General features: G+C 40.8%; 1 protein-coding gene across 4 annotated transcripts in view; it reads right to left on the bottom strand.

Moving 5' to 3' along the window:
• MYO6 (myosin VI) overlaps positions 1-20,217 on the bottom strand; it is a 66,795-nt gene that overhangs the window by 8,939 nt on the left and 37,639 nt on the right. For 2 of the 4 annotated variants that reach the window (XM_033143267.1, XM_033143268.1), the window contains exons 19-29: positions 17,426-17,519; positions 14,837-14,967; positions 14,636-14,713; positions 13,284-13,413; positions 11,702-11,792; positions 10,370-10,520; positions 9,646-9,854; positions 8,779-8,857; positions 5,999-6,159; positions 4,528-4,557; positions 4,047-4,085 (exon numbers count right to left, since the gene is read on the bottom strand). In XM_033143267.1, coding sequence (XP_032999158.1) covers positions 4,047-4,085; positions 4,528-4,557; positions 5,999-6,159; positions 8,779-8,857; positions 9,646-9,854; positions 10,370-10,520; positions 11,702-11,792; positions 13,284-13,413; positions 14,636-14,713; positions 14,837-14,967; positions 17,426-17,519 — 1,193 coding nt within the window. The remainder of the gene's footprint in view (positions 1-4,046; positions 4,086-4,527; positions 4,558-5,998; positions 6,160-8,778; positions 8,858-9,645; positions 9,855-10,369; positions 10,521-11,701; positions 11,793-13,283; positions 13,414-14,635; positions 14,714-14,836; positions 14,968-17,425; positions 17,520-20,217) is intronic. The other 2 variants (XM_033143269.1, XM_033143270.1) reach the window with 1 other exon arrangement.

The raw sequence follows: 20,217 nt of genomic DNA, 5'->3' as shown, positions 1-20,217 counted from the left end.
CACACAAAGAAAGCCCTCAGATTATGATCAAAGGATCCAAGTAGGTTCATATAGGAGAGGCAGTCTTTGCATGGCTTCATAGCTCTGTCAAACAGACATATTGATCAAAACAGAGACTGAGGATCTCTATTCTCCTTTCTGGTCATTTATTTAATTTTCCATCCTGTCATTCTATATAATAAAAATCCATCCAAAGTAAAACATCATCTGAGAATTCTAAAAGCTTCTAAACAGGGAGAAAGGATCTGCAAGAAGCTGCCACAAACAGGAAAACAACCAACCAAAGGAAGTATTTTTACCTCTTAAATACGTGGACGATTGTCTATCTACCAAGAATAGCTAAATATCCTTAAAGCTTCAGAGCAGCAGGACATGAAATAGCTGCATCGTTGGCCCACAGGATACATCATTCCTCAAAACCGTGCAGCCTATTCTATTGCTAATAAATCTCCTCTGTGCCCTACAGAAGCCTACAGTGCCTTATCTCTCACCTGAGACCTGGGATTTCACCCCCCCCACTCCTTCAAGCTTTCCTTTTCATCCTACTTTCCCCTCTCCTACTCAGCCTACTAATTCTTGATATTCACCATTTCAACCCCGCCTGTATTCCCTGTGTGTTCCTTTTACTTGCCATTGATAAAGCAGAAGCAGATCCTGCTAGCAATGTTTCCGCCAACTTCTATGGTCTTCCCCTCCCAAGCTTTTCTCAGGAACTGTTTTCTGTTGGGAGAGTGGGTAGTAGCAACAATAGTTCGCCTGAACTGCCTCATTGCTCCATTGCTCTTGAACTACATATGACTCAGGGACAGTGTTCTATGTTACAACAAGAGCCACATCGGAAGAGCCACATCGGAAAATTGAAGATGGCAGACAAAACCATCATGGAGCCAAGTGGCCGCACAGCGAACACTCCTACACAGAAGTATAAAGTTCTCTGACATTGTCATTCTTTGAGTGAAAGGAAAACTAGCCACCAGTCTTGCTTCACTCCCACATTTCTCTCTAAACTCATTCTGTAGTAGCTGCTATAGTGGCCTCAACGCAGAGGCTCTAGGTACTGCTGAGATACGATTCCCAACATCCCTAAACATTTGTCACTTTGGGGTGGGAATGAAGGGCCTGTAGTTCTAACAACATCTGAAAACCCAAGGTTCAGGGAGGATGCCCCATAAAGGACAGGTGTGCTTTTATCACTGCAGTTATTATACTGTTTTCAGTTATAGATTTTTGTGTACTGCTTAGAGATCTTAAACATTAATACGTTTAGAAATGTTTTAAAATAAATAAATAAGGTTCTGGGTAAAACTGGTTCAATTCTCCTTAAATCTTCAGTATCAATTTTTACTCTTTTGTGCCACTTAGATCTATTACCCTTAAAATATGTCATTGAGTGTCTGAGAATTTAGTTAAGAGTGCCTTATTATGTTACAAGCAGTGTCTAATGTGATATTAAAGTGCAGCTTTTTTAAAAAAAAAAAGTTAAAATGTTGTTAGGATTAGACAAGATTCTGCAGGTTTATTATCAAGAGAACTCAAGAATGCCAGACATATTGATTCAACTATCCTTACCAACAAGAACTCATTTTTTATTACTAAAATATTAACAATGTGCTCTGTTCCTTACTGTTTAACACAATCTCAAACGTGGCGAGTGGCCTTTTGCACAGCTGAGAAATCAATAGCCTTTTATTGCAGCCATTACATTAGTGCATGCCATAAAAGTATATCTTAAATGACAAATTTATTCCCCATTTGCTACTTAAACAGCTTGAAACTCAAATACATTTTAGAGACTCTCATTGCCCTTATAACTATATATACACAAAATGCAAGTGCATAAAATCTTGCATTGTAACGGCACATTGAAATGTAAAGGTTATGTTTTAAACTGCTGGCACACTTCCTGTTAGACACAAAAACAGTGGTTGTTAAATCTAATTTCCTCAATATAATGACTAAGCCTCTTGAACAATTAATGTGACAAATCCTGAGGATTTTCTTTATTTAGCTGCACCACCCGTAGGCCTAAGTATCCCTCAGATAGTTTAGATCAACAGAACTAGGCCAAAAGATCTCTGGTTAAACAAGTAATCTTTAAGAATGGTAATCCAATTGAGTAGCTTAGCTTTTCTTTGATGGTTCTGCTAAGATCACGATTATGTGGACACAACAAACCTGTGATTCATAACTGTCAGTAAGATGTGATTGGTAGTGTCTCCATTCCCATTGTGCCCTTTGGGACAAACCAGGGTTAACAGCCCAAAGTAATGGATAATCTGTCAAATAAACATGCTCATTTAAGTCATTCATTTTGACATTGAAACCTCATTTGTCTCATGAGCAAGCATGTCATTCATACATAAACTTGCTAAAGGCAAGCACCCTATTCCAGAGGCTCAAATTCTGTAACATCCAATATGAACACAGAGATCCATGTGACCAGGAACTCCTGCATTCTCTTCAATGTGGGGAAGTGTTACACACAGTCTCCAGAATTCCTGGACATATGTTTTTTTTAAAGAGGTGGAATACAACTTCATGTATGTATTACAAGTGCTATATTATTATTACCTTTGGCCTGAACTTTCAGAAGTTGATAGTTAGGGGTGGGGAATTGGATACAGGTGACAATCTTTACCTGCCCCACATCTGACATGTGGGCATGGTTTGGTCAAAACAGCCTTGTGGGCCAAATGGGGAGGCCTCGCTGGCCTAGTTCGACCCACAGAACGGAAGGTTTCCGCTCCTGCCACAGACGCACTTAGCACACCAATATACAAACTCACTGAAGGGAAAATAAGTAACTGTCAATAAAGTAAAACTAAAGGAAAGAGATATGCATAACAATCATCTTGGCAGTTGGAATGTTAAGTATGAATACAAATGAATTGAGACCCAAACAATTATTTCTGCCAAGTCCAAAGCATGTGCTAAACCAATGTTTTTTTCTGTCTCCAACTCCCCTCTTTGAACTCTCTCTCTCTCTCTCTCTCTCTGTGTGTGTGTGTGTGTGTGTACACGCACACACACACAAACACACACCCCACCAAAAGTAACCACCTTAAAGGAGCTGGTTCCCAATCATCATTCAAACACCACAAAGTTCCTTTGCAATTCTTTTTACTTTCATATATTCATTTTCATGTGGCGTGCAGCTGTTCATATCCACAGGACCCTCTCTTTCTATTCCCATGCAAAACAAACTAGTAAAACTGTTGTTTGGATCTTGGCCAATATATACAATAAAAATGTGATGTTCTGGCAAATCAATTACTGGGACAATAAGAATGCAGTTTTATATACAAAACGGTCATATGCGAAGAGCTTAACATCCAACATTTGCTTATTTAATTTTGTCAAAGCATTACTTGTTTATTTATTTTTTTAATGTTTCATCTTAAATTCAGGCACCAAATGCTGTTAAAGCTGCATCTGGCCTGGAGGTGAGAATGGACAACGTTTAATTTGCAGCTCAATAACACACAGAGTCCTTTTTACTAGAAAGAAGGAGTGCATTCCAACACTGTACAACAGTACAATAAGAACATTATGGAATATATGCCACCTGTCTGTAATTGCTTTAGGTAGTACTATTTGGCAACAAGGTAAGATTTTGATCCTGCTGTTCTTTAAAATAAATCTGTCAGGATTTCAAGATTTAATAGCTTTTCAGAAGCCACATGCTAAGAGGCAGTTATTGCGGCAATTCTCAATATGGAAATGCATGATCTCAAACACAAGGTTTTTTTTTAAAGCGGCAAGAAATCTCTTCAATTTATCTACATCAATAATATTAGATAAGAACTTTGATGAAAATAAATTCTTCGTGCAATTCATAAATCTAACGGTGAAATTATTTCTTAAAAGAAATCTGATGGGTGCAAATTGGTACTAAATTGGTGCAATGAACAAATCTTGATTAGAAGTTATTTCTTCATTTTCCCAAAGCAATTCAAATAGAACTGAATTGTACTTTATTTTGATTTATTATGATTATTTCATATGGCGATTGAACTGATTTGTTTCCGGCAACCTGTTACACCCACCTAGACAAAATTTCTGACATTTCAGTGGCCATTTGCTCCCTATAAAAGAATTAAGAATATATGAGGGTAGAGGGAATATAATGCTTAAAAGTGCTAGCATAGTAATTCCAGTGGTTTTATAACATCTAATACTGGATCAGCAGACAGATGTCTATCCTAAAAATTATGCTGCACTAAACCGATCCAGAGTTTTATCAGTAAAACAATAATTAATCTTTGTTTAGCTGATATCAGAAATATACACTTTGACTGAATCAAACAACCACACTTACATTTAAATTACAACCAATTGCACCTGCATATAAGCAGTGCGAAAGACTGACACTCAAACAGGACTCATGCTCAAATTATAACTATTCTGCGGTAAATGGAAATAAAGAACATTCATTAGCAAGGTGGTTTACACTGTGGAAAATTATTAAAAAATTTTAAAGCCCACAGATTTCTACAGAATGCCCCATAAAAAAAAAGATTGTCATACGCAGTCATTTGACATCTTGTTCCATTGGGTCTGCAAATAGAAGATATTTTTGTTAGTGTGGCATTTTCCTAAGTTAGTTTTGTACTAATCTGCAACATTACAAAGCCTGTTTGGGCAAATGAAATGCCTGCTATTATCCAGAAGGCCCAGTACCCACTTTTCAGGAGTGGCTTAAAATGTCATTTTTTCACTTAAGTGTTTTTTTATCTAGCCCTTACTCCAAATTGCTCAAGGAAGTGTATCTGGTCTCTCCACCACCTAATTTTATCCTGACCACAATCCTCTGAGGTAGATCATTGTGAGACAGCCAATCCCCCCACCCCAAGGTCAACTGGTGAGTTTCCTAACAGAATTAGGACTTGAACCTGGGTTTCCCCAGTACTCCAGCCACAGCACCATATTAAGCCTAGTGGTGAGAATTAACAGAAGGATCTCGCCCAACACGAATATATATGATGCGAAGGAAGGACAGAAGACCTAAGCAAGTTTAATATTTGGATATATTCTAAAGTAAATTTGACTGGAGCCTTCTTACTCATTTATACAGCACTAGGAGGATATGTGTCTGAAACGAAAGGATAGCTGGTAAATTCTTGTAAAGTTTTTTTTTGGTTTGGGGTTACAAACCACAAAGAGTAGAACTTATGCTGCACTTATGCTGCATGCTGCTATTAAATTGGCTTAAACCAAAATTATGGTATGAAATGCCAAGTTAAACCATGGTTTAGCAGACACAAGCAAGCACATGGGTTCCTGGAATGAAGATCATCTTTTAAATGCACTCGTTTTCATTTTGGACTGGGTGTTTGTTTTATTACTAATCAATTCAACCCGTGTGTGTGTGTGTGTGTGTGTGTGTGTGTTATTCAGAAGGGGCTTCTCAGATTTATCAATATTTGTGATGCTAATTGCATTGTAAAAGGTAAAGGTAAAGGTCCCCTGGAAGTTAAGTCCAGTCGCAGACAACCCTGGGGTTGCGGTGCTCATCTCGCTTTACTGGCTGAGGGAGCCAGCGTACAGCTTCCAGGTCATGTGGCCGGCATTAAGTCGCTTCTGGCGCAATGGAACACCGAAACCAGAGCAGCGCACAGAAACATCATTTACCTTCCCGCCGGAGTGGTACCTATTTATCTACATGCACTTTGACGTGGTTTCGAACTGCTAGGTTGGCAGGAGCTGGGACAGAGCAACAGGAGCTCACCCCATCGCAGGAATTCAAACCGCTGACCTTCTGATAGGCAAGCCCAAGAGACTCAGTGGTTTAGACCACAGCGCCACTCGTGTCCCTAACTGCATTGTAGATTGTGTTTATAGGCACTACTTGGAGAAAGTGCTCATTCTTAAAGGTGGCATACAAATGTTTTAAATGCAGTAAATAAAATAAAATAAGAAATAATATTAGCTTCCTATTTAAGAAAGACACATTTTCAATGGCAATATCTTTTTTGAAGGGCAAAACAAAGTGCAATACCTGCGCAACCCGAGGTCCAGCTGAGATTCATCATTGATGAGTTCAGACTCACTCTGGGCAATTCTCATGGCCAGCTCGTGGTCTCTGCGCTCTTGTTCCAGAACGGCCTGCTGCTGGTTCGCTTCTTCGCGTTCTTGTGCCAGCTGTACCTCAACTTCAGCCTGGAGAGTGACATAAAATTAAATTACATGGGGAAACATTTCCCAAGTCCATATAGCCTGCTTCTGTAGAAAAAGGATCACTTAGGTGAAACACACTGTCGAATTTACAAAATACAACCTAAAACACCTGCGCTCAAAATGGGTTACTGTAAGCCCACGGAGAGCTTGCAAACAGTGTGGATCAAGATGAGAAAAGTAGTATAAGTTCAGGATAGGAAGCCCTTCATATGTTAATTTAGAAACCAGGTTTTCATGATATAAATCTTCAGAGTTGGGAAAAAGCAATGCAGCTCACAGAAAATTTTTAAGAGAAATTCTATATACCTCTCAGGCAAAAGACATTTAAGTGGTTTACATAAGTAAATTATGGGTCCAGACAGCTGCAGAATTGTCTGTAATTGTAGAGTTTTATCTATTATTTTTTTTAAAAAAAACAAAAACACAATAATAATGCTATGTAGTTAAGAATGCTTGGCTGAGTTCATGAGAGAGGATTGCAAAATACATTTCTCAAATCACTTGTAATTTACTGGCTTTTCTGTGTTCTTTTCTATTGCGTTATTCCAGAATGGTGTGTTTAGGGAGCTGCTTCTATAGGGAAATATCAAAAACTCACTCCGATGGTGTCTTTCTTTTTTTTATTGGCCACTTGTGAATGAAACATAGCTACCACGCTACTGTTTCCTACCTGAAAAATCTTCCATGGAATACATGACCCATGCATCTCTTACCAAAACTGGGGTAACTGATGGTGTAAGTTTCCTACAGCTTGAGGACCCAAGCAGCTGTCATGTGCCAAAATACCTCTCTACCAACACACTCTCAACAGTCCGCTTGACGTTCCTGATTCAGCAATGCCAGAAAGGTGGGCTGGATGGCCGTCACAGACTAGCATCGGCTCTCATTCAGATTATGGTATTATTGAGTAAATCTTCATTTCTGCTATGGAGACTTTCCCTATGCAGATCCCTACTTTGGATTACCCAGTGGCAGCAGACACAAGAAGGAAAGCCGATTGAATGTGGCCTAAGGAAAAGCCCCACTGAAAGGAACAGCTGCTCTGCTGCTATCGCCAAGTGAAAGGAAATCCACTGAAAGGTCACAGACTGAACTGAACAAGGCATCCCTTTATGTATATCAAGACCAAGGCACACAGTTACCAGCATACTTGACCGACCAACCAACCGGCCCTGTGCAAGTGCCATCACCAGGAAAGGGAATAGCAGAAAAGAATGAGGATTGAATAGCAGCATTTGATTATGCCCTCAGTTTGGTAGCAATGCATGCTTCAGCCTTGAAATGCACAAAGGGTGCCTTTTTTGTTGTATCTATAATCTCTTGTTTATTTGCATTATTTAAATGCTACTCAATAACGGCATTACTCTATGTGCTCCTTGGAGGAAAGGTAAAATATGAATAATAAATAAAATAAATGTAAACCAGGGCACCAGGTGCAAGTAAGGAAGATCCTGCTGTTAGATCACTGATACAAAGCTGGTTCTCTGTCTGCAGCTCTTAAAATGTGTAGACAGAGATTATAAACAGACTAGAGAATTAGCTACTGTAAGAAGCATGGAACTACTTAATTAGACATCTTTCCAATAACCTAGTCAGTTACAGAACCAGTAAAAAATACAGGAAAAAGTAGTGTCCCTGTTTATAACAGGGAACAAAGGATCCCAAAACAGGTAAAGTACCTTCGGTAGATGACTTTTCTTAAATGGAACTTAGGCACACAACTGTATAAAAAAAATTCCAGAACTGGCAGATCTGCAAAGCTGCATATATGCTACATATCCTTTAAACACATCCCAGCCAGGAGTTATATAAACACAAAGCAGGCAAGGATTATCTTGAAATAATGGGTATGATATCAACAGCGATCTTTTGCTTCTCTTAATTAAACATAGTTTAAGAGATTAATACATAGTCACATTATGAAAAAGAAAACTGGTCTATATAACAAAAGAGTGCAGAACTCAGCTATCAAGTAATATACGTTATCATTATGATTCCATTAAAGAGCAGCCAAAAGCTTCCGCAAATGAGTGTTACTTTGTAAGGAATCTTTTTAACAAAACTGACATTTAAATCATGGTTTCATTATTCTGTCATATCTGTGAGTAGCAATAGCCCTCACATTAAACCTCCACGCTCAAAACTGACACATTCCTCCTAGCAAGTACTTTTCTCTTTGAGGCAGCGTAATCTCCCTCTCCTTCGGTGCTCCAAATTATTTTAATGTTAGTAGTGGATTTAAAAGCACAGAACCGAATCTAAGGGCTGAAGCTCACGGCTGTCTTAAATCTAGCTTGGTGGCTTGTGTTACAACTACCTATTTTAACATGGACATTTAATCACTCCCTGTAGCAATATCCTTAAGGAAGTTGGAAGTCTTACCTGTTACTTTGTGAGGCCACTTACCTGCCCTTTTGCCAACACCACCTAATTGTTCTATGCACACACACACACACACACTCCAGCCTCAGCAAATTGTGACTCAGAACACTTGCTTTAGTATTATATTTGAGCAGGTTCCATTCAGACCGTTGTGGAATCTTTGGGGAGTGAGGGCATGACTGTGAGACAGAGAAAGTGCTAGTAGTGCAACTGTCCCACCTGAATTCGTCTTTCTTCTTCTTCCCTTTTTTTCCTCTCCTCCTCTTCCTGTTTTCTCTTTGCTTCAATCTCATACTTTCTAGAAAAACAAAATTGACACCCAAAGAAAATGAACATTCAGGAAATGTTCTGTCCCTTCCCCACACTTTACCGTTACATCGTTGTTCTCTCCCACAAGAAAGCAAACAAGTTTACATCAAGAGGAGTATCGGGGGGGGGGGGACTGGGACTCAAGAGACAGTCTCTTAAGAATACAAAATAAAAAAATTCTTTCCAGTAGCACCTTAGAGACCAACTGAGTTTGTTCTTGGTATGAGCTTTTGTGTGCATGCACACGAAAGCTCATACCAAGAACAAACTCAGTTGGTCTCTAAGGTGCTACTGGAAAGAATTTTTTATTTTGTTTCGACTATGGCAGACCAACACGGCTACCTACCTGTAACTGGATCTTAAGAATACAGTTTCCTTGGGATTTAGTCTTCTACCTATGGGTAAAACAAGGGTGGATCTATCTGGCCCTTGGGCTTGCCCCCGGCCACATTGCCCACCCCTATTGAGTAGTTTTGGCTGGTCGGCTCTTTCATTTTCTGGAGGGCAGAGGGTGGGGAGCATGTGCAATAATCTCTGGCTTTTCATGTCTGGAATATAGCCTACTGTTCCTCTGACCACTTTTATCTCTGGCTTCATACACCACTGGCATGAAGCCCCTGAACAGTTGCCCATGAGAGAACATGGCTGAAAAGGTTTCTCCAGCCTGAATCTCTGTAGGATCATTTTCTAAGATGGAAAGTTCACTTTAGATGTTTGTCCATGCCTGTATTTCTATTGGCCTGGGACCTAGAACTGGCAATTGCATTGGACACTCACAGTCGCCTTTCGTCCTCTTCCTTCTTCCGACGTTGCTCCTCTTCCTGAAGCCTCTTCCGTTCTCTTTCCATTTCCTCCTGGATGCGCCGCAGCCTTTCTTGTTCTTCTTCCTGTTGCTTCTTTTTCTGCAGTGAGCCCAGAAGCTGCTCTGAGCTTCTCACTAGACCATCGTATTCCTTCTGTATCTGCTGCCTAGGCATTTCAGTGGCCTGCAAAACAAACCATTAGTCACTAGCCTTCATGGTTGCAAAAAAAAAAAAAATGTGCTTCAAAAAGAAAGGGCAACAACTGCTGAAATTTCAGAGACGATGAGAGATTGTTGAATAAGATAGTCAGTAGCGTGTCCTAGGAAAATCTTGTTTCCTCGCTCCTTTAACAATGAGCAGGACCAGAAAAAGGGTTGTAGAAACAAGCAAAAAAGGGGGGGGGAAACAGAATTACACAAAGTAGGAAGAAATATGCATATTTACATGCTTTTTATAAAAAAAGCTATCACACAATTCATCTTTTCTGTGTGCTGCATGGATCTTTAGGGTGCCGAATTTTAAAGATTCAGCATGAAACACTAAGCGCCTTGCATATTTTTAAACTTAACTTTTAATAGGAATTTGATTCTGAATCCATCAAATGCCTCCCAAGGCCTCATCCCTAAGAGCAGAAGATCTACAGCACATAACATGCTCTCAGTAAGTTATCTTACCTTGTTCTCAATATGTTATCTTACCTTGATCTTGATCATCAAAGCATCAATAGACGTTTCAAGGTCCTTGACCTGCTTGCTCATTTCTGCTTTCCCCTCTTTCAGAGCACTTACTACTTCATTGAATTTATCAAGCCTGTTCTTCAAGGTGCGGACCTTTATTAGCCCATCAATGCTGTGAAAGGAACATTTCTCTACATTTCAGAAAAGGGTCCCTCCTTTGAGAAGCAGACAGCAAATATAGAGTGAGATCCAACATCAATCAATGGGGCTCATACCAGGGGATACTCCTTCCTCTCCTCTTCTGGGGGACCCTGGTGAGGAGCACATTTCTGGGAGGGTCGTGTGGGAGTAGGATAAACATCAGACGCCCTGTTTGTGCAACCAGATTTCCACTGCACAAACTATTTGTCGAATTTATATGCTGCCCTTCATTTCACGTTCACAGGGCAGTACACCGTAGGTATCACTGGATGTTAGCTATGAACTGTTGTCCCATGCTGTGCCCTCAGGTTCCCCTTGGACAAAGCCATGGAGTTCAAAAGAAAAATTACAGACAGGGTAACCTACAGAGCAACTGCACCAATCTTATGAATTCTGTCTTGCATTGCAGCTTTTATGGCACACAGGGACTGTTATGAAAGATATGCATTTTTTTAAAAAAGGTTTGTTGCGTTGCCGTTGTTTTTCACGCCTGGCTTTATTCCAGTGCTGTTTTAAAACTGTTTAGGGTTTTCTCTCTAAGTTCCTAATTCTATATTTCATAGCTGAAACTTATTTGTGAACTGCCCAGAGATTCTGTATTATATTTTTGCAGCTGGGCAGTTCAGAAATGTTGCAAATACATCACATAAATAAGTAGTTTTGAAGGCTCCCCTGAGCACCTAACCCTTCCCAAGATGAGGGAGGGCAGCACCAGTAGAACTGAAGTCTTGCCCCCCCCCAATCCTTCATAATGCTAATTGCTACGTGTGTGTGTGTGTGAGTGTGTGTGTGTGTGTGTGTGTGAGTGATAGAGAGAGAGAGAGAGAGAGAGAGAGAGAGAGAGAGAGAGAGATATACGAAGATCATAATTGGGGAATGTGGGGGCAAGCAGATTTTTAATTTTACTTCAATTTAAACAACAACAGCGTGACCGCTGCTCACGGCACTGGTGTAATGTGAAGTTAGGCCCTAAGATGAGCAGTACAGCATCCTAGAAGGAACATCCCAACATCCCTTAGAGCTCTTTCCAGGGCTCTCAAGGCCTTGGATGGGATGTACAGGTTCTACCAGCAACAAAACCGGACTGGTCATTCAGTACACTGGTATTTAGGAGTGGGGTGCAAGCATATATACAGGATTGCTTTTTCTTACCGTGGTTTATGCTTCTTCTTGCACAGCCACATACGAATCGTCTTTTGTATTTTAATGCAGGCACCGGCTCTGTATTTTATTTTGTTTTTCACTGTGACATACAAAGAGAAAATTGAAAGACCATCACAAATGTGCAGGTAGGGCATAACCCCGGTACAAGACAGCCAGCGTGGTGTAGTGGTTAGTGTGTTGGACTAGGGCCTTGGAGACCAGGGTTCAGATCCCTGCTCAGACATGAGGCTCACAGGATGATCTTGGGCCACTCGCAGTCTCTCAGCCCAACCTACCTCACAGGGTTATTGTTTTGAGGATAAAAGGGGAAGGGGAAAAAACTACGTATGCCACCTTGAACTCCTCGGAGGAAAGGTGAGGTTTAAATGTAATGAAATAATAACAATATATAATGATGCTATAAAATGTGAGTTGGGAAGGTAGGGCAAGCAGATGACAAAAACCTCACGCAATCATGTTTGGGTTTTGTTTTTGTTATTTAAAAGCAAACCCTAGGGCAGGAAACCAGTGCCCTAACAGGTGCTCTGGAATTTAACTCCCTTCTTCCCTAACCATTGACAGTGCTGGCTGCAGCTGATATGAGTTGCACTCCATCACCATCTGGAAGGTCATAGGTTCCCCAAGGCTGAACTAACAGATGTTGTCATTCCCTTTCCTCATTTGTGGTTAAGGCAACTGTGGCCGTCAACAATTCTTGTATGGGGCCTGCTGGATCTGACTAAAAAACCCTCTAAACCGAGCATTAGGATTGCATCCATGACCAGTTTCCAGTAAGCTCCCAAATTAAGAGTACAAAGTTAGTAGCCCCTGTTGTTATTTTTCTACCAGCTGTGCCTCTGGGAATTTGAACATTCAGTCTATCTATTAATCTACGAGCATTTCTCAAGACCCCTCTCACCCAGGTATGCATCATTTTTAAGGCATCTAAACCAGGGATGGGGAACCTGTGGCCCTTGAGATGCTGTAGGACCCATCAGAGCCAGCCACCGTGACCAATGGTCAGAGATGATGGGAGTTGCAGACCAACAATACCTGGAGGGTCAAAGGTGTCCCATCCCCTGGCCTAAACTGACAGGCCATCGCAGCAACTTGCGGTAGGGAATTCCACAACATAAGATCTCCTACAGGATCAAACCAAAGGTCTGTCTCGTCCACTCTGTCCCATTTTCCCTGATACCCAACCAGATGCCTCTGGGAAGTCCATAGGCAAGATACAAAGGCACCAGACCTCTCCTGTTGCTGCTTCCTAGCAACAAGTACTGAAAAACATCCTACCACTGGAACCACCCTGCTTATAACCATCCTGAGTAGTAGCAACTGAAGGCAACTAAGCTAGTGCTCATCAGGGCATCTTGTGGCAGTGAATTCCATAAATAATATAGCCCATAAATAATGCACTGTGTGGAATGGCTATTCTGAACATACCCCTGATCAATTTCATTGCATGCTCCAGAGTTCTAGTATTTCCAAGTAAGTGTGTTTTAAGAGTCTGCAGCTTTAGGAAGCTTTCAGTGTTGGCTCACAAATACCCCCCTCCAGACACACACCCAAGAGACCCGTGAATACATACATTTAATAACTGACAGAGAACACCACTGGACCTTCTTCCAACGACTGCAGATAAGCCAGTGGTTGACTCGTTTAACCAACTCAGCAAGATGATCTGGGTCAGACTTCATGATCTGATCAAACTCTGCAAACTGAAAGTGGACACCAACATCACAAAGAGGAAATCATTACATGACAGCTGTTTTGGAATGTTGAGGGGGCTCAGGTGGGATGAAGCATAAACAGAATGTTGTAACCATGACAGTGAAGGCCATGGCCATGGGGGGTGGGGGTGGGATGGCCTTCTGGGCTCTATTCAAGGTGATGGTTTAAAGCCAGACTGTGATTGATTGATTGATTGATTGATGGATGGACGGACAAATGTTAAAAATAAAAATGGGCCAAGTTCCCTTTAAGGACTGCCTGAATGTTTAGGCTCCACCTTGATCACCGAGACCATCTGATGAATCGCTTCTAGTGGTTCCCCACTCCCCTGAGGTTCAGCTGCCCTGCACAGGGACTGAGTGTTTAGTGTGCAGGCCTTGCCCTGTCAAACTCGACACCAGTAGAGGTTTAACAGGAACCACCGCTCCCTTCAGAAATCTTTTGAAAACGTGTGTGTGTGTGTGTGTACAGACAGGCCTTTACAACATGGCTCCCCTCCCCCCATCCCCTTTAATCTATCAGTATTTATTGATGTTTTTAAATGCTGTTTAATGAGTATTTTTTGCTTATTTTATTTTTATAGGTTGTATTCCACCTTGTGGGTTATAAATGCGTGAATAAAAATAAAGAACTAAATAGATTTCCTTGCATGAGCCACATGTACTATACATCTGGCTATCTGATGGTCTGGCAGGCTGCCTTGCCCCAAGTCTCAGCCAGCAGATGGGGATACAGCTGCTAGAGCAATAAAACAGGGCTTTTGCAACTGTAGCCTCAATAATATGCAACAAGCTCTCTAAGAAAGTTTGTTATTTCCCGTGGCTTTTTGAAAAAAGGTGTAAGTCCTATTTGTTTACTAAACCTTTTGGCGCCTAAGGCTTTATTGCTCATTGTGGGGTTTTAAACCATTGCTCTCATTTTTTGACTTTTTGTGTTCCAGAGATTTAGGTTTTTAAATCTGCTATAAGCCAATCTGATTACAGGGAGAAGTTTGACCAATATATTTTAAATAGATAAGTAAATAAAACATGGAAATGGCATTGCTAATATTTGCATCATCAGAAGAGACAAAACTAAATTGTGGTTCTGTTTTGTATTTTTTAAAAACAACCCAGCTTTCACGTATCTTAGTTATCAATTACTTTACAGAAAGAATGAGTAGAAAATGTTCACATTCATCAACTCTCCTTGGATAACAATAAGACTTACCTTGCCAGGTCTAAAAAACACTTTGGTTAATCCAAATTTATAATCATTTTCATTTAATCCAAGGGCTTTGAAGAGTGCCTGGGAGAGGAGAAAAACACTTTGATGAATAAATCCTTTGAGAGGACAAAGATTTCAATGAATATCAATTCTCTATGATAAAAAATACAAAAGAAGTGTATTTAGCATTCTAGATGTTAATACCTTGCAGAAGAGTCTAGGATCCAAACGGGATAGCTTTGCAGGCATGTACTTTTTGTACATGTTATATAGCTCATGGAATGAGGCTCGGGATGGGAAGCCACCTTGCATCAAATCCAAAACAGACACCATGCCTAGAGTTACAAGAATGCAAAAATATGTCACCAATTAAGTTAAAAGGACACAGCTGTCACTCTCACAATGCTCTGGGGTGGGGATCATTAAAACTTTGCAAGCATTACATATTTATTCTGAGACACAGTGACTAGCTGAACATCACCCAAGGAGCAACATATCCCAGGAAGCCTCGGTCACATTTTACAGAAGGTAATGGTGAGAGTGTGCCCTGGTACCTCCCTGTATGTACTAGCAGAATTTCTCAAAATCAGATCAATTGCTCAAAATCAGATCCCAAGTGAGTCACATCACATCACCACATATACCAAATGTTCAACACTATCAAAGGTGTTGGGAAGTCCAAAAGGATCAATAGGACAGCAGAGTTACTCAAGCATAGCCAAGCAAGGGTTCAGCAATTTGGAAATGGCAAGCGGGCAAGAGCTGGAAAATACCCACTCGACTCAAAATCTTTCCCATGGAGACAGAATCACTCCATGAAGTTTAATATTTTGTTTTAGAGACAGTGAAATTTCTTACTTGGTGTGCTATTAGCTATTGTTTTATTGCCTGAAATTTGTTTTTGTTTGTTTGTTTGTTTTGTGAGAGTCACCGCTTCTGCTAAATTTATATCATTCTGTTCTGGCTAGGATTCATTTTATCATTTTATTTAGGTTTCATATTATCAACTGTTTTATCTGTTTTTATAAGCGTATATTATGATGTTGTAACCTGCCCAGGGACCTCATGGTGAAGGGTTAGCTAAGAACTCTTGCACAACAAATGAATAAATGCAACCTGGGAAGAGAAATTCAAACAAATGGGAGATGTGCAGCAGTCTGTCATGTGGCTAGCAGTCATTTCTATTTTAAAAAGGGGGGAGATAGAATATGCTCTCTGCTGTATTTATTCTTGGAGACATTCATGTTATTTTAATTTCTCCCTCTCCTGCTTCTCATATTAATAAGCCATTTATTTTTAGCATATTTCTCCCCCTTTAAATTTGCATGAACTTGTTTCTCAATGAGAAGATGAAAACAGAAACCCATAAAAGAAAACCACGGCTTGTGAGCAACACAGAAGTACGGAGTTTTATTACTGCCCCACCTCCCTCTTTCACAATACTTGCCAAGAGTGATCAGCCTTCAGATTATCAGCCAAAAATGGTGTCAATAGAACCCTAATTAAAGCAAAGTTGTTAAGCGTTTCTGACTGATTTGCTAAATTAAACTTTAAATGTAACTTGACATGACAAGCAAGAGGGAGGCTTGCCAAGATGAACCAGATGCTTAAAGTCTCAGGGCCCCTCTGGCATGCTAAATTAAGAGAAAAGCTGAGGTGGCAGCTAATGAAAACTGGAAGCCTAACTGGAAATGAGGCTTATTTCAGAGGAAATTAGATGCCTCCTGAAAACCTGTTCTGTATCCCAAATTTTCTGGTGTCCAACCCACAGCTCTACTTGCTCCAGGCAGCTCTTTTTAAACTACACGTATTTGCAAATATGTTGGCTGTTGATGAAGGGTGAGTGAGATCATTTCGCCTAGACTGGCAGAGATTTAGGCTGCAGTCTTATGCATAATGTAACCTGGGAAGTAGTTCCCCTGAAGTCAATGGGGCATACTTCTAAGTAAAGAAGTACAGTGGTACCTCTGGTTACGAGCTTAATTCATTCCGGAGGTCCATTCTTAACCTGCGGTACCACTTTAGCTAATGGGGCCTTCCGCTGCAGCCGCGCCAAAACCACACGATTTCTGTTCTCATCCTGAGGTAAAGTTCTTAACCTGAGGTACTACTTCCGGGTTAGTGGAGTCTGTAAACTGAAGTGTTTGTAACCCAAGGTGTTTGTAACCCAAGGTACCGCTGTATAGGTTTGTGCTATTGTTTGTTACTTTGCTACTCATGTATCCAAAGAATGGACAGGTGCTTTCTGGTTGCTGAAGCAGCTCTGACCAAGCAGAGATTCTTGCTGGAAGAAGGAGGGCTTTGTACTGATTCTCCCTTTTACCTGCAGCCCCCAGCACCACCTCCCATGCTGCTCTGGAGGATCACCCAACTCTTCACAGCAGATTTTCAGGAAATACCAGTAGGTTGCAGAGTGAGGGAGGAAGTGACCAAAAAACAAACAAACCACCCTTCCTATGGAATGCCCTGCGAGTGGGAAGTTTCGACCCAAGCCAAGTGCATAGAATGCCCAGTTCTTTCCTCTTTGCTTTTAACTTGCTTAAGAGGGGAACAAGGATTAAGTTGTTGCCTTTTAAAAAGTAGCTGGGTTAACTAAGAATCAATATTATCTCCCACTTATTGTTATGCACCAGTGATCTCGCTGCACTGGCAGAGCTTTGCTGAAATTAAAAAGTAACCTGTTGTTTCTAATTAAGGAAGACTTGTCTAAAGCCCTGTTGTTACAACTCCGCATGAATCTTTTCATCTACATGACAATCGTGCTACAGAACTGAACAAGACACATCAAGTTACCTGAACACTGGAGCTGGGAGAGGATCTGGGCGCCTTCGAAGTGGTGGCTTGTCATCTTTAAATTAGGCTTGATACAGCGAATAAAGCTAGACCCCTGTTGGAAAAGACAGCAGGTTGGCAACATCACAAAAACACATGCAAATCACTTATAAGTAAAATAATAGATTTTGAGGCTTCAGGCTTTACTGTCCCCATATGAATCCAACTGCCCATTAAAACCTCAATTATTCCACCTTCTGAAAAGCTGGTGTTTAGAAGCATTATCTAAATCAAACTGCTATTGTACCATATTAGTAGATAATATTATTTTCTCAATTTTTCGGATCCTCTTCTTTGAGGGGGAAAAGGGGGAGAGCAAGACAGACAAACCTTGCAAAAGATTAAACTTCCTGTGCATTCAAAAAGTTACACACCTTTTCAAGGAACGCAGCCAAATCAGATCTTCTGAGAATTGGATAAAGATTCTAAAACTGAACCTTTCCTCACTTCATGACAAGTATTTTTCCTCCTCACTACCCCTCACTTTATGACAAGTATTTTTCCTCCAGGCTTCTGTGGTAAAAGATACCTTGTTTCCCCTTTTAAGTTAATGCAAATACAGAGAAATGCACAGGAATATTTTACTCTCTGAAGAACAAGGTGCTTTGCAATAGTTTTCCCTAGCTAAAGAAGAATTCCTCCCTCCTTTTGTTTTTATTGAGACTAGTATTGACACCCAGAACTCAAGTGCCTTGGGAAAGTTACATTTCTCAGGGTCCGTTGCAATAGTGTACAAATTCTGAAAAAGATGAATGAGGGAGGTTGTACTGCCACTGCTGCAGTTACCAAAAAACCCCACAACATTTAAGTAGGGACAAAACTACAGGGCAGACCACAGTGGCTTTTGAGAGAGTACTGAGTAGTTTTCAGACCACTGCATTCCTGATGGTGTTCAGAGAGTGTGGGTGGCAAGTTCTGAATAGTATCTAGAATAAACTGATATACGGTATATATTTTCCAATAGGGGGAGCAGCTCAGTTTATAGATACTGGGGGAAGAGAGTTCACTCATCACTATTACTCACTCATCATGGGGTATGGAGAGGATAAAATATTTTGAGCTTTAGGCTGAGCTCCAAGATAGAACAGATGCCATCAATATAAGGCATTTTTTTATCTGTCTACAAAACTTCAGAACCCGTAAAGCAGCATCCCAAAAGGCTGATAAACATTCATTTATCAAGGAAGCATTTAATGAATACATGAATTGACAAGTCTGGCTCGAGGTCTTTCTGAGGGGCTCTTAAATCAACTCACAATTATGTGGCAATTATGGCCAGAACATCTCAGACATGTATTCCAAACATCTCGAGGACAATATACAAATAAAGACTGCAGCTAATGAATGACACCATCAAAAGACAGTCCAAAAAGCCTGAAGAACATTTACTCTTCCTCTAGAATCTCACTTTTCCACCTCCCAAGTTTTCATCTGGTTTTGAAGTGCCTGTTATATCTAGGCAAGAGAGGCAGAGAAAACCAGCTTCCATTATTTCACAGCATTTGTTCACTTGCTGCTTGAAAAGAATGACGTTTGTTCATCAATTTAAAAGGCTCCCAACTAGCTGTCCCAAGCCCTGTACAGATTCAATAGTATTGGGATGCTCCTTCCATAAGCATGTTTGCTCTGCCTCTCTGTCACATGCACAACTTTATCACATCACACGCATGAGTTGTGGTGGCACCTGCTGCTGGGTGGACAACACAAAGGTAAAGGGACCCCTGACCATCAGGTTCAGTCATGTCCGACTCTGGGGTTGTGGCGCTCATCTCGCTCTATAGGCCAAGGGAGCCAGCGTTTGTCCGCAGACAGGTCATGTGACCAGCATGACAAAGCCGCTTCTGGCAAACCAGGGCAGCACACAAAAACGCCGTTTACCTTCCCACTGGAGCGGTCCCTATTTATCTACTTGCACTTTGATGTGCTTTCAAACTGCTAGGTGGGCAGGAGCTGAGACCGAGCAACGGGAGCTCACCCCATGGCAGGGATTCGAACCGCCAACCTTCTGATCAGCAAGCCCTAGACTCTGTGGTTTAACCCACAGCGCCACCTGGGTCCCTGGACAACAAAACAAAACCCCTTAAATCCATATCTGGATGTGTTGGATACTATGAACTCAGAGCCATAGCCTCGTGGCCTCTTCTAACTCTGTGATTCTATGATTCTATGAAACTGAAACATGTGCAGCCAGGAAGGCTGAAGAGATTATTTATACTGTACAATGAAAAAAAGAATGAGCACCTCTCTATACACCAACCATGAGGGTTCCCTCAATTTTCTCTCTCTCCTTTGATAATTTTTAAATGGAGAATTATCCAAAAAATAAAAAAATGCAGAAGAAGTTTCTTCCATAGCACTAATTTACATCAAGCATTTGTTTTTAAATGTTTTTGTTAAAGACCATGTGATATTATTAAAAAAATAAAAGAAACACAATTACACATCACTTGGGAAGACAGGCAAACTAATGTTAGTGTACTGGAAGAAGATCACCAGTGTCGATTCTTCAACATCAGCTTTGTTGGACTGGTCATGTTGTGCGGATGCCTGACTATTGTCTTCGAAAGCAACTACTCTATTCCCAACCAAAGAATGGAAATGGAAATACCAGTGGACACCAAGAGAGATTTAAAGACGCTCTCAGGGCAAACCTAAAAAAATGTAGTATAAGCACTGATAACTGGGAAACACTGGCCTGTGAGCACTCCAGTTGGAGAAAAGGTGTCATGGACTTTGAAGAAGCACAAACTCAG

The sequence above is a fragment of the Lacerta agilis genome, chromosome 3 (genome assembly GCF_009819535.1).
Source record: "Lacerta agilis isolate rLacAgi1 chromosome 3, rLacAgi1.pri, whole genome shotgun sequence".
NCBI classification, from domain to species: domain Eukaryota; kingdom Metazoa; phylum Chordata; class Lepidosauria; order Squamata; family Lacertidae; genus Lacerta; species Lacerta agilis.
This window is presented reverse-complemented; position numbering and strand designations above follow the sequence as displayed.